General features: G+C 39.9%; 1 protein-coding gene across 5 annotated transcripts in view; it reads left to right on the top strand.

The window, feature by feature from the left end:
• Window positions 1–14,690, top strand: part of LOC111872250 (cadherin-99C) — a 118,164-nt gene that overhangs the window by 56,915 nt on the left and 46,559 nt on the right. For 2 of the 5 annotated variants that reach the window (XM_033754630.1, XM_033754629.1), the window contains exon 5: window positions 7,430–7,693. In XM_033754630.1, coding sequence (XP_033610521.1) covers window positions 7,430–7,693 — 264 coding nt within the window. Of the gene's footprint in view, window positions 1–7,429; window positions 7,694–11,797; window positions 12,200–12,435; window positions 12,458–12,513; window positions 12,726–13,558; window positions 14,010–14,690 lie in introns of those variants that run through there. The other 3 variants (XM_023865955.2, XM_023865956.2, XM_023865957.2) reach the window with 3 other exon arrangements.

The raw sequence follows: 14,690 nt of genomic DNA, 5'->3' as shown, positions 1-14,690 counted from the left end.
ACCGTGGCAACAGCTTCAGCCGTCCTTGCCAGCAGTTAATCAGGTGTTAGTGATGGCGGAATGAACTTAATCTACTTAATCTTTAACATAGTCTTGTAGGAAATATTCTACTGTTGTAAAATCACGTTACAGAGGGGACCAGGCAATGGATCTACTGGGACGTGTCGCGGTAGTGTGATAGATAGGAACCAACATTTCGGAAGAACCTGCTGCCTAGTTAGTCCTTTCTCCTTTGACGACGTAGACCAACTGGACTATACATCTTCACATTTCAGAAAACTGTGATCTTGATATTAACTGCCGTGAGATTCCAAAATCTCACATTTTCAAGTAAGATGAAAGCTTCTAATCTTATACGTATTCACTCCCCCCCCCCCGTTTTTTATAAATTGTGTGAAAGTAAAGTCTTCATACTGACTTTCTGCCGCAGACTCGTCTGAGAAGGTGTAATGTCAGGAATTTTCGGATTCGCTTGAGAAGTCAAGTTGAATGAAATAGTCACAGTTGGTTTTGCGTCGTGTTAAAGACCCGAAGTTGAACGTCCGTCTTGTCTGGATTTGAAGAGGTTGTGCATTCACCGAAAACGAATGCAAAAAAATTGAAATATAGACACATCTGAACACAAACTATTTAATATACGTGCCCTTAATTCTATGTTAAAAATATGACCTTACGTTACCATTCTCAGTAGGAAGGTTGACTTGGAGCTTCGTTTTGATTTTGACTAGTACCATGGAGTGTGGTGCCTGTATATGAAAGAGAGCGTGAATGGTTACGAAACAGACCCATAATTGGCGTTTCGAATTGGTGGGCCGATGTGCATGAACTCGGAAAATTTTGTATTAACTCGCTTTTTAACCCAGTTTGAGAGAAATGGTTGTTGTTTAAGTTAATATCGCAGTCTCTCTGTAGCTGCTATTCAACTGGCAAAATGTTACAAATCAACGTATCTTTTCTTATATATCCCGACTGCATTTGATACGTATCGGTCAGAGCAGTGACTAGGCTACAGGATTCACGACCTAGGTTATTTTCCCAACATTGAACCGCAATTTTTCCTTTCGTCACCATAAGCTGACCTGGGTCTTGGGCCTGAGGCCTATTCAGTGTCTTATGAAAGAGGTACAGGGGATTCTGACCCATGTGGTAAAGAAGCTGGGGCATAAAATTGACAAATTACCTCAATCTAGTGCTGTGATTAGTAACGTAACTGCATTCATTCTTTCATTCATTCATCAACGGCTCTACAGCCCTCCGTTCAGCCATGGCCGCTTTTCAAGTTTCCTAATCCTATACACAGTCGGTAGGACAGATCAGCCCGTCGGAAGACCGTTAACTACAGACAGGACAACACAGACGAAGATAAAACGCACACAGACATCGATTCATCTAGTGGGATTCGAAAACTCGACACCAGGTTTCGAGCGGGCAAAGGGATTTCATGTCTTGAACCACGCGGCGACAGCGATCGGCAATTACGGTATATAACTCCACTTTCCCATAAGACTTCAAGGCCGGGTCCCTAGGGGCAACATTTTAATTTGACATTATCTTAAGTTAAACGAAACGTAATGCACATTCGTAGTGTTGGTAATCCATAACTTATTCAAGAAGAATAACAACAAATTTGGGTAGATATATTTTGCAAATGGGTTACTTTTGTTTTACATATCTCATTGACTTTTGTGTTTATTTCTTGCTGATTCATAATTAGAAAAGCAAGATTAATTTTATGTTCTTATCATTAAAGATTCGATCTCCTTTATTAAAATCCTTTACCTCAAGTCTTAGTAATTTTCTTGAGCTTACGTACGACATGGGAAGATGCACTTAAAAATCTCCAACACTTGTAACACCTTGCAAATAAAATGATACTAAAGAACCCCGTAACTTTCATTCTTCGCCCATCACTATTAAAGTGATTAAATCAAGGATAATAAAATGGGAGGAACATACAATGCGAATGGAGAAGATAGAAATACAATCAAATATTCTTGGGAATGCAAACACGTTAGTCAGAAAATGTTTAAAAGAAGCGACCGGATGGAGGAATTCTGTGTAGATGCTAGGATAATATAAAAAAGGACCTTAGAGAAATGCGGGGGCACGCGGTAACATAGTTGGTTGAGGCACTATCCTACAAGCAGGAAGGTCATGATTACGAGTCTCAATGAGGTGGATTTTTTTCTTTTTCAATTGACCTAATCCTTCCAGCCGCACTATGGCCCTGGGACCGACTCAGCCTCTAACAGAAATGAGTACCAGGAATCTTCCTGGGAGGTAAAGGGCGGCCGGTGCGTAAGGCTGATAATCTCACCGCCATCTGTGTGTCGATTGTCTAGAAAGTGTGGGACCTTCAACGTCTCACAACCCTATGGGCCTACATTGCCTCTTACAGGGATATCTTTACCTTAGAGGAATATGGCATAAGGTTGTGATCTGCGTTTAACTGATTCATGTTAGAGTCCAATGACTGACTTTTCTAAACATGAAAATGAGCCTTCGGGAGTCTTAAAAGAAATATATTTCTTGAACCAACGATTAACTACGACGTTACAATGAAGACCGTACAGTCTGTGATCAGGAACTGGAAAAATATGTCTGATTGTGCTTCCTGGTTACGAAGAGTCTTTACAACAATTCTGCAGCTCCAACTGTCCCTAGGCGTGACAAATTGGGACGACACCATGGCAGAGATTCCTCATTGGATTTGATGGTTCCGTAGCTTTGGATTCAGTGAGCAGTGAGTCGATAGTTTTGGTGGCGCTTTGATTTTAGTACTCACCACTACAAGAGGTACCTGCGAACCCTTCTGTGAGTCCTAGTAAAAAACCAGTTATTTACCTGAAAGGTACTGTGGCTGTTCACACCAATTAGCAGAAGTTGCGTTTGTCTAATTACTAACTATGATTTATCTATGGCTCTACAGCCCTTTGTTGGACCCTGGCCGCTTCTTCAGTTTCTTAATCCTATACACAGTCGCTAGGACTCCTTTGACGGGGGATCAGCCCGTCGCAAGACCGCTTCCGTACCTACAAAGAACAACACAAACATGGAATATACGTGTAATGCACACAGACATCCATGTCTTGAGTGAGATTCGAACCCACGATCCCAGCGTTCTAGCGAGCGAAGACAGTTCACGACTTATTAATCGGCAATTACTAACTACGTTCCATCTAATTTCTGGGAGAGGGAATGCACTTCTGTTAGTGGTTGACCTGTTCGAGTGTATATAATGTCAGAGTCTGGCCCAGAGCATGTGAGCGGTCTATATTGTTCTGGTTTGTGTTTCAGGCTCTAATTCTAAATTAAAATTTATTCTGCCGCATCAAAACAAATTTTACTGCGATTATTTTAAAATATGTTACCTATGAAGATTACTAAGTTTGGCTTAAACGAGACATTTAGTTGTACGAAATATTAAGCAGATTCTAAAAGGTTCTGACGATGGTGAATAACACACAGAATTACTGGGTTTTTGGACTTTTTCCTTCGTCCGGAATTCTAGGTAATAAGAGGACACATCGTTTCGGAAACTTGATCTTTTTCCGTTTTCAGGTGAGACAGGAAGACGTACTCAGTTAGGCCCCTTAGATAGAGCTATTCTCCATCACTCGATCACATTAATTGAGATTAGCTCTTTCTTAGGGGCCTAACTGAGTATGTGTCTTCCTGTCTCACCTGAAAACGGAAACAGATCCAGTTTACGAAACGTCGTGTCCTCTATTACCTAAAGTGTCCTCTGTTACCTAGAATTCTGGACGATGGAAAAAGTCCAAAAACCCAGTAATTCTGTATGAAATATTGAGACAAATATGAGACTAAGGATAATCTTCCAGTTTAAGGACTTGAAGAGGAGCAAATAGTCCTTGAACGTTGAAAAGTAACGCGTTGCTAAATGTTAGGTAGGGTGTACACAAAGCTGTACAACGTTAAACATGCCACACGGAGCAACATGCAACACGGCAATTCTTGCAGTCGTGTAGCTTTGGTATCTCTGCCACGTTGCCCTTGTGTCCTTTCGGCTTAAGCTCTCGATTTAAACACACAGTTCTCAAATGATTTTGTTGCATGCTGTGCTGTATGTCATGTGGTATGTTGTGCATCTTTGTTATAAAATCGTACCTTGCTTACAGGACCTCGAAGTGATGTTCTGATTCAGGATATACTCCAGTAAGAAGATCGTGTGAATCCCATAAAATGCGGGGAATTTTTGGACCACCTGAGCAACTCTTAGCTTCTGAAGACTCTGCTGGACGGAATTACTTTCTTAGTATCATATTAAGAAGATGTGGCATAGTCATTTTCCCCTCTTGGCCAGCTTTATCTGTGGGTTATTCTAGTTGGCTTCATTTAGCAAGAAGAAGAATCTTTTTACCAGCAAATTGGACTTAAATTTGAGAAAGAAACTGGTGAAATGCTACGTTTGGAGCATCGCTTTGTATGGGGCTGAAACTTGGACACTTAGGGCAATAGATCAGAAAAACCTGGAAAGTTTCGAAATGTGGTGTTGGAGAAGGACGGAGAAGATCAGTTGGACCGATTATGTGAGAAATTAAGAAGTGTTATTTAGAGTCAGTGAGCAGAGGAATATCCTACACGAAATAAGAAAACGGAAGGCTAATTGGATTGGTCATATCTTACGCGGTAACTGCCTTCTAAAAGAAGTTATTGAAGGAAAGACAGAGGGGCGGATAGAAGTGACCAGAAGACGAGGAAGAAGACGTAAGAAGATGCTGGATGACCTTGGGGACAGAAGAGGATATTTTCATTTGAAGGAGAGAGCTCTAGATCGCATCAAGTGGAGGAACTGTTTTGGAAGAGACTGTCGACCTGTCGTCTTGACAGATTACAGATGAATGAATGAATGAATGAATGAATTCTGGTTGCTGTTGATTTTACATATTTTTCGAAGGAGAAATAATTGATAGCTATTTCTATCACATATGGATCGGATAAACCGGACTGTTGTTGCAGGCCTGTGACTCCTGTCATTTCATAGATATTATGACCACACAAGACTGCCCAACAAAAGAAGCGCGAAATATCTCTCAAAAAAATAAACACTTTATGGAACAATGTGTTTAATGTTGAAAGCTTTCGGTATTTAGGTTTTTATAGTGTCATCCCGTAATCCTATTTTATCACCTGTGCTGGTTACGGAAGTACAGGCGTGCATAATGTACAGAGACGAGAGCTTCAGCTAGAGACAACCTGCTCTTAACTAGTTATGTCAATAACTGCGAGCGGAAGAGTCAATGGGAAGAGGCATCTAATTCGGTATTTAATTAACCAATTCCAAGCAGCAAAATCCTTAAGGAGCTGAGAGTAGCTCACATTGTATGGAAGAACCTGACTTGTATGTTACCTGAAGGTTAACAACCATTTTTCACAAAGACCAGCTAGTTGACACTATTCCAAATAAGATGAATTCATTCCACACCTCAATAACCAAATTTTGTTTTAATATTATTCTTCCTTGTAAGTCTAGGTAATCCAAGTAGTCCTTTCCCAACATATATTTTTGGCTAAAAATGTTTGTTCATTTCTCGTCAGTTCAGGTCGTGTCACAAAATCAAGCCAAGTGTCCCTCTCTAAAAGTAATTTTAGCATGATAATTTAATTCTATATATATTCAAGTATAGCACGGTCTGAGGAATTCAGAAATGGCATCCATGTGTTGTTCAGTTTTACTTATGTAATCGTATTTTCTGTACTAATTGTCGTATTAGTTTTACTCTAGTGAGAGCGATTTGCTTACTCCCCATAATTTAAGTTTCTTTTGTTAAGCTGAATCTGTCACTGTAAGCTGTGTTTTCAACACATATTTTCAGCCCCGAAAGTAGTCCAGACGTCTTACATCTCTAGCCAACAAAGACTACCAAATTTACCCAAATTCATCCGAATCTGTAGGAAGGAAATTCAAATCGTAATATATATAGAAATAACCTCTCTTTCTTACAGAATGCAGTCCTTATTTCTTTCTTTTGTTCTATCTTCCTTGCTTTCCTCCCTACCTTCCTTCCTGTTTTCTGTGATCCAACCCACAACTGTTGTTTACCTGTTAGAAACAAACTATCACCGCAGGAAACATGAATACGATTTCAGCAGACAGTGGAATGACGCAACAAAAAGTGAAGTCCTTAGTATGAGCTGTGTTGAATCATTGTCGTGCACAAAGTGAATGAGTAATCTTGTCGTGATTTGAGGTATGGCTGTCACGGGGCAGAGCGTAGCAATGCGCCTTCCAATTGTGCGCACGCCGCGTGTGCGGCGTGATGTATCTTGACGATCTTGACTACCAGGTCACGTAATGTCACGTTGTGTTAAGATTCCAAGCCCACTGCCATAATTTTAGGAAGTATATACTTTGCACTCTTAAGCTCATACTAATTCGCTATTGTTTCATGCCCTGTTCAGATGCCAATGAGACAAGTACAGGGCTCAACCTAATTTGTTTAAAATCTAGAAATATGTGTATCACCTGAAAGTTATAATTAAAATGAGGCTTGTTGTATCGTAATATGTGTGTTCCTGTATGTGCGAACCTCCCTCCAGGTAGTAACATATGAATCAACTGGTCCATTTATACAGATATCAGTAAGAACCTGTAACAACCCGCGCTGCGGTAAGTAATTGTATGTACGTAGCAGTACACTATTGTACTAGCACAGCGAACTCAACGGAGCTGAGCCCTTCTGGAGAAACCTCCAGTTGTGCACCTACTCAATAACATTCCAGCATTTTATGGAACCCGTAGGTTCGTTACCGTGTTCACAAGAGCCCTCCACTGGTCCCTATCCTGAGCCAAATCAATCCAGTCCGTACCGCCCCGTCCAATCTCCCTAAGATCCATTTGATATTATCCACTTACCTACGTATAAGTCATCGTAGTGGCCCTTTTCTTTCGAATATTTCACCTATATCATATATGCATTCCTCATCTCCTCATTCGTGCTACATGCCTGTCCATCACATCTTTGTCGACTAGATAATTCTAATTATACTTGGAGAAAAGTACAAGTTATGAAGCTTCTCATTGTGCAGTTTTCTCCAACCTGCTGTCACTTCATTTCTTTTCTATCCAAATATTTTTTTCTGCACCCTGTTCTCAACCACCGTCAGTTTACTTTTCTCCCTTAATGTTAGAGACCAAGTTTCATACCCATACAGAACCCTATATTTTTCCACATAGTGATGCTTTTATTTTTCCAGCCCGATAAAATGTTCCAAATCTACCTTTTGAATGATACATAAAATTATTTCAAACACTTGTCATCGGCTGTAGAATGGATTACAGTCCCCTCCTATCTCAATCTTTAATTTATTTATAATTACATTCACATATATCTGTCTTTACTAATCCACAGAAGTTAAACAAAACAAAAAAAAAAGATCTGCAGCAGTTTCTTCCTTTTGTCTGCAGCTGACACCGGTGGGAACTACCATCTTCCAGGGTGTTCACGCGAAGGATGTTGATGCAGGCGTAAATGGGCTTGTGGAGTACTTCATTGTGCCAGGTGATGGCATGGGGCTTGGCACGGATGACGGTGTGGGCCGAAACCGGATTAACGTGGCAGACGGATTCGGTTACTTTTCCATCAACCTGCCACACCAAGGTCAGGTCACCGTCAACAGGAGTCTCGACTTCGAGCGAACGCAGCGCTATCTTGTCACTATCGTAGCATCGGTAAGAACTATAATTTACTGAACTATTTTGCTATAACAATATATCTTTCATTTCAAGGATACTGAGGAATGAATCTAGAACTGTGAATTATCAACAAATTAACAATACAAATCAACTGAATTGTTTTTATTAAAAGGATCGTATTTGTTCTAAATTAAATTTGGTACTTTGTTAATTTTTAGCTTTATATTAAGAACATTTAGTGGAACCAAAAAAGGAGCAACAACAAGACAGGTTTTTATATTTCACAAAATTTTAGCTAAGTCAATTCTGTAAAGATAGTTTATGGAGTCTGAAAGATATAGTGAAAGTTTTACACTGTAAGGTTGAAGTATTTGAACCTCAAATATTAGGTAAGAACTACAGTTTTACTGTTGTTTTATGGATTGTGTAAATTGGGTTCTCGCCTAAGAGAAAGGATAGATATTGAAAATATTTCTGAACAGGATTCTGAAGAGAATATTTGGATCTAAAGGAGAATAAACACGAAGTTGGGAACGTTGCGTAGCGATGAGCTGCACTTCTTGCTTCATTCTCCAAATATCATTAGAGTGACCGAGAAAGAAATTAAGAGCCGGTTAGGCTATGTAACATGCATTGGAGATAAGATAAATTAGTCCAAAATTGTAGTAGGAGAACCCCAGGAGAAGAGAACGCTTAGAGATCTAAAGCGATTTGGAGTTCAGCATTAAGAAGTTTCAGAACAGACAGTTTAATGGTCCTGGAGGTCTTCATTTTTCGTGGACCAGCATGACATACGCGTGTTCTCTCTATTCCACTTGGTGATTCTTGAGTAGTAAACACGTAAAAACTGATACCAGAATTTAGAACTGTTGAAAGTATTCTAACCAGTTAATCCCTACTCTTTGTATATATGTATTGACACTTATTCTCAAAATCTTTAATTATAATTTCCTCTTTGAGAAGCAGCCGCTTTGCTTTATTGCAAAGCAAGCTTACTCCTCTGGTATACGCCTGACATGAAACTGGACTGTGCTCTGGTCTCTGACATCAGATTTGTCTCAGAAAATAATGAGGTATATAAGGGAGACGCCGGTCACGGTAGCCGAGCGGTCTAAGGCATGTACTTCTTCGCTCGCTTGGAAACCGGGATCGTGGGTTCGAATCCCACTCAGGGCATGGATGTTTAGTTTGTGTGTGTGCGATTTTCTGTGTTTGTATACAGGTAGAAGCCTTGTGACGAGCTGATCACCCGCCCAAGGAGTCCTACTGAATGTGTAAGATCTAGAAAAACCGAAGTGAACGGAGAAGTTCATGGAGGTAGGCCTAGGCCCACTGGGGCTGTAGTGCCAAGGAAAAAAATATATAAGGAAGACTTGTTCTGCGAGTTTTTAATCATCAATGTTATTTAATTTTCTCGATTACCTTGGGCTTGCCGTTTGTCTGTGATTGATTGACCAAATATTAATTTACGCAACTAATTTTCTTCAAGGACATTGGCATTGGCCAAGTAATAAGTTATACTTTTGCTACCCCGGTACCCCATATTGACGGACAACATAAGAGCGACAGGTGTGGAAATATAACGCAAGCGAATCCCTTAACCAACTGAGAACTTCTTAGATTTGGGATTGTTTATTTTTTTATATTCAATGGGAAAACTTCTACTAAATTTTATCAAGACTTTTCAACCCACAAATACTCGTATAGCAAACACTTTTCTCATGTCACCAATGATTTGCTAATCGGAAGTCGGAAATTCGCACGCCTTAAGTTCAAATTTTGGCATCGTGAGAATATTTAAAGAAATGTGAATGTATTTAACTGACAAATATAACGTCCACATAAATATGAAGAAAAAGAAAATAATAAAAAATTGCAGTAGATTATGACGTATATTTTAAGTCATCCATATACAACAATAAAACAATATAAATATTAACTATATTTATATTACACAGTCCCTCAACAGTGCAACAAATTGTTCTTTCTGTCTTTCACTTTCAATTTCACTTTCGACACAATATGTTTCGGCCCTAAATGGCCATCTTCAGGTGCCTTACTATAATAAACTTGCTACACTGCACTAATATTGTTCATTCAATACATATGTAACTGTACTCTTCATATTCAAACCGTCATACTCGTGGGCTAACTCACATACGCTAAAATAGCACATGCTGTTGTTCACTTAATTTAAATTAAAATCTACTAAAATTTTCTACCTTTTTCTTTAAATTTTGTAAAATTCTTATTATACCTCACAAGGGGCGTCGTCCACTTGTTTAGGTCTGTATCCTTTTCTTTCAGATGTTATATTGCGGCAGCCTGTTTTTTTATTCGTTAGCCCGTTGTTATGTTACTTCTGCAATATATGCGTTTTTCCTTCTAGCAGCGTGTGGTGTTGTCATCACTTCACCCTTAGTCCAATATCCCTGACATACACGTATTTCGAATCATTTTTAGTTCGTCTTCAGCGACCAACACGTCGGGTGCTGCCCGGGTTCGATCCCGGTTCTGGTCAAGTGGGATTTATGGTGGACAAGTGGCGCTGGAGCAGGTTTTCTCCGAGTAGTTCGGTTTCCCCTGCCAATCTTCATTACACCAAATTCTCCATCATCATAATCACCCGGGGCAGGCTACAATAGGCCAATCAGTGGCCACCGTGCCGAGTGTACTCAGTTGGACTCCAGCCCCCACTAAGCGAATTAAAAAATGTAACATGTCGGGTGAATTTGATTAAAGGTCATTATTTATGCAGTTTTTCTTCAGTTGTATTTTATTTGCATAAAATATTTGATACTTTATGTCAACATAACTGAATGTATCCAAATATGAAATTAAATTACAGTACATCTCATTCAACTGTGAGGGAATATTTAAGCAATACTGACTCTCCGTACCAATTCTGTAAAATAGTGGCTAATTTGTCGCCCAGAACATCGATGGATTGCAAAGTATATATTCATTAGTTTGCGGTTAATTGTGAAATCATGAAAGTATCTTGCATATTTTTCGATATCGATTCGTTGTTCATACGTCCAGAAGATGTAAGTTGTGACCTATGACTTACACTTTCCATTTACTATATTGATGACAAATTATAGGGAGCAGAGTAATAACGGTCATATGTTTCACTTAACTGAGTTTTACAGTAATATGTCAATTAGATGGCCGGTCACGGTAGCCGAACGGTCTAAGGCATGCACTGTCTTCGCTCGCTCGGAAGCCGGGATCGTGGGTTCGAATCCCACTCAGGGCATGGATGTTTGTGTGCGTTTTTCTGTGTTTGTCTACAGGTAGAGGCCTTGCGAGGAGCTGATCACTCGCCCAAGGAGTCATACCGAATGTGTAAGATCTAGTAAAGCGAAGTGAAACGGAGAGTTTCATGGAGGTAGGCCTAGGCCCAAATTGGGGCTGTAGCACCACAGAAAAAAATGTCAATTTGATGGGGGCACGCGGTAGCGTAGTTGGATGAGCCACTATGCTCCAAACCGTAAGGTCGCGAGTTCGAGTACCGATGAGGTGGATTTTTCAATTGACCTAAGCCTAAGCCGCATTATGGCCCTGGGTTCGATTCAGCCTCTAACACAAATGAGTACCAGGAATCTTCCTGGGGAGTAAGGGGCGGCCGGCGCGTAAGGCTGACAACCTTACAGCCATCTGCGAGCCGATTTTCTAGATAATGTGGGACCCTCAACGCCTCACTACCCTATGGGCCTCCATGGCCTGTTACAGGGATAGCTTTCATCTTTTTTTTACCTTTTATGTCAATTAGATGTTAGTACAGTATGCGCTATCGCAGAAATGCCGGGAGGATGCACGCTATTATACTTTCATTGACCTGTAATGGTACTCGTGTGATTGACCCTGGTCAGTCAGAACGGTTGGAACAAGCGGCTACGTACAGAGACGATGGTCCAACCAGACATTTCATGGACAAACGCATGTGAACGATCGAAGTCACACATTGGACACAATGATGAGCTCACGTTTCACAAACAGGAAAAAGCAGGGATGTCCTTGGCATGACGTCACACCAGTAGACCTCTGCTAAAACGTGTCTATCGGCTTGCAATTAAACGAAAAGCAATTGTACAGGTAAACACGTAAGTACGTCACGTGACTTAAAATAGTCGCTGCATATGTTAGCGAGGCTCACGCTAACACAGTCAGCCACACAGGATCTACGTATGACCAATTCCAAGTTCGGATCTTTCATTGGTTGTATTTCGCTCTTCCCTTCTGTGAACACACAGAACGGAACTGACCAGTTGGAAAAATGTACTTCAACTGTGTACACCAGCAGATAATAACATGCGTGGAAAAGTGTGTGATTTCAAGAAAAGGTCGTCATTGAAGCGTGTTCACTTAAATCGACAGATGCAGAAACAAAAGTGAAGTAAAAAACTCGTGAATTATATTCTGTGTAACGCTTTCTGTTGTATACTCGAACGTTTCTGCTGAGAGCAATTTACTACGTCAAATGTGTTGTCGATTTTTTGTGACGTAATTGTGGTCGTGATTTTAATTCTTATTTGCATTGTAAGTTTAAATTATTCCGTGTGTCTTTATCATGACATCTGTGAGAGTATATCCAGCATTTCTAAGAATCGGATGTGATTATTGTTTTGTTGGTTAAGCAACGTTTTCTAGGACTATTTTCTCCTTCCAGTCTCATAAATTAATTTCAGTAAAAGTAAAGCCGTCCTTGCGCTTAATTAATTTAGCTCTACGCCATGAAGACGTATGGGGGAGTGGATGTAGAGATCCGCGTATTCTTGACCTCGGCACTAGTTGGAGGTGAGCAGTGAGTTTCACGTCCCAACCGCTTTACCCTCGGGGAAAGTCCCCCTGATTCTCATTGGATAGCATGCTGGGCGGGCCCCAGAGCCAGCGTGGACGATATGGGGAAGTGAAAATTCTCACCCACCACCGGGACTAATACTCCGACCCCCTGGCCGTCCACACGTTAGCCAGTCGCTATATCGACTAAATTCATTTCAGTAAAGTTGCTTATATTTAACCTGTTGACACTTACCCCTTACTGCCACATCAGTGAGTAATGCAGGTATGTTTGTGGTCCAGGGCATGCATATGACAGAGTTGTTAGCTTTTCTAAATCCACATGTTCTCGGATGTCCGTCTCTTTCTTTCAGCATATATCTGGAATAAATATGGTATTGGAAACTTCCACCAAATTTTGAACTCAAAATAATATTTATTGATCATATTGGTTATTTCAAAATAATGCTGTACGTGGAGCTATAAGTACTAATAACGTTATAAATATGGAATTATTTCAGAAAATAATTTAAACAGTTCTCTATTATCAATGTAAGGATCATTTAATGTCTTTAATATTTTCATTTCTTTCATCGATGCTGTAGTTCTATTTTATATGCAGTTAAAAGGCGAAATCAAATAGTTGTATAATTATTAATCATTACTTTGTCTTGAAAAAATATATATAAAAAGATCTTCAAATGCGAAAATTTTTGTTTAAACCCTGCCAATTTTTAGTATGCAGCAACTTGCACGTATGGGATGTTAAGTCTATAACTCCTTAAGAAAATTGAGACAGAACTCTAACAAATTACTTTATATACTTCGCTGTTTACAGGCAAAAATTCCTGAATTCAGTCATTTACTTTTTTAGTCCTGTTCAATCTTTCTAATGCTCTCCCAAGTAATGAAGGCAAGTTGCTCTTCTTTCTTATTACAACTTCGACCGAGGGAGCAGGGCTGGAATAATAATAACTTTTTTGCTTTTACACTAGGGTGAGGCAGTTAGGGTATGGTTTAATTTTTAGGAACTCTTCTTATTAAATAAGTGCAACGGACGGTAAGCGGAGAAATACTGAAAGCGACGTCAAGGATAATAGTGATTATATGTGTTCGCAGGTTCTATTCCTAACCGTGTGGCAGTTATACATCTGTGATTACGGGAAAGTCTGGTGGCGAGTGTAGTTTATAATATTTGATGAAATACTTAACAATTGTATGGAAATTTAGGCGTGCACGAATCTCACAAGAATGAAACGTGAAGAGACTTGTGGCACAAAGCTGAGTCCTAAGGTCATACATGAAGTGAAATAGATTGTATATCATAAATTAAATTGACTATTGTCGTTGAACGAAGAGATTTACAAACTACCAAATGAGATCAGTTGCCTGATATTACCCTTTGTGGTGCTCGAGTGTTGCTTTCTTCAGTGTGAGATGTGAGATGTGGGACTACTTATGTACTGTACTGTACATGGAGAAGCAGACTACGATGGGCATTCTGATTGTATCTCTGGTTATTCTCCTCGGCAGCGTCATGAGAGCTGTACCAGTTTCATCTGAGAATGCTGTAAGTTGTGGTAAACAAAGCCCAGATATAATTTTAACTCTCATCAGAAAACTCTTCTCTTTTAACACAGGCAAGTGTCTGTCACAAACAGTTTAAATTGCCCAAACAAAGTTATACATTGTCCTGGAGACGTGTTTGGTGCAGTGGATTGTTGATAAATAAGCTGTTGTAACACCTTATTTTAGCGAAGATCGGGAAAGGCGATATTCAATGTACATGGTCGTGTATAAGAGTCCATCTGATTAGGTACATAGTTTGTTGTAATGTCGATTGTTGCTAATGTGACAACGAGGAATGTATGTTTGTGGCTATGCATCACGCCACAGGACCCGTAGAAGAATGTCTCTATTAACCATCAGAGATAAGTAGTCGACATCCGACCTCAGAAACTACTCCTGGTTTTCTTGTGCCATGGTGGACTCCATAGAAATCTTGGTTAAAGCAGGCGAAAAGAAAATTTACGACGTTCCATAATCGGGGAATCAATTTCGTCTATTTTGAGAGTAATTTAATGACTGGAGGAACATTTCAAAACAATAACTGGGGGAGATGTTATCTGTTTCAAGGAAATCCTGCGAGACTCCTTTGCAAATCAGGGTTTCCCTCTTTCCCAGACCAACCAAAGCTGGCAGCTTCCAAGTTTTGTATTTCTTAATTTCTTCAATGTATATTTCACTATTC

The sequence above is a fragment of the Cryptotermes secundus genome, unplaced genomic scaffold (genome assembly GCF_002891405.2).
Source record: "Cryptotermes secundus unplaced genomic scaffold, Csec_1.0 scaffold941, whole genome shotgun sequence".
Taxonomy (NCBI): Eukaryota; Metazoa; Arthropoda; class Insecta; order Blattodea; family Kalotermitidae; genus Cryptotermes; species Cryptotermes secundus.
This window is presented reverse-complemented; position numbering and strand designations above follow the sequence as displayed.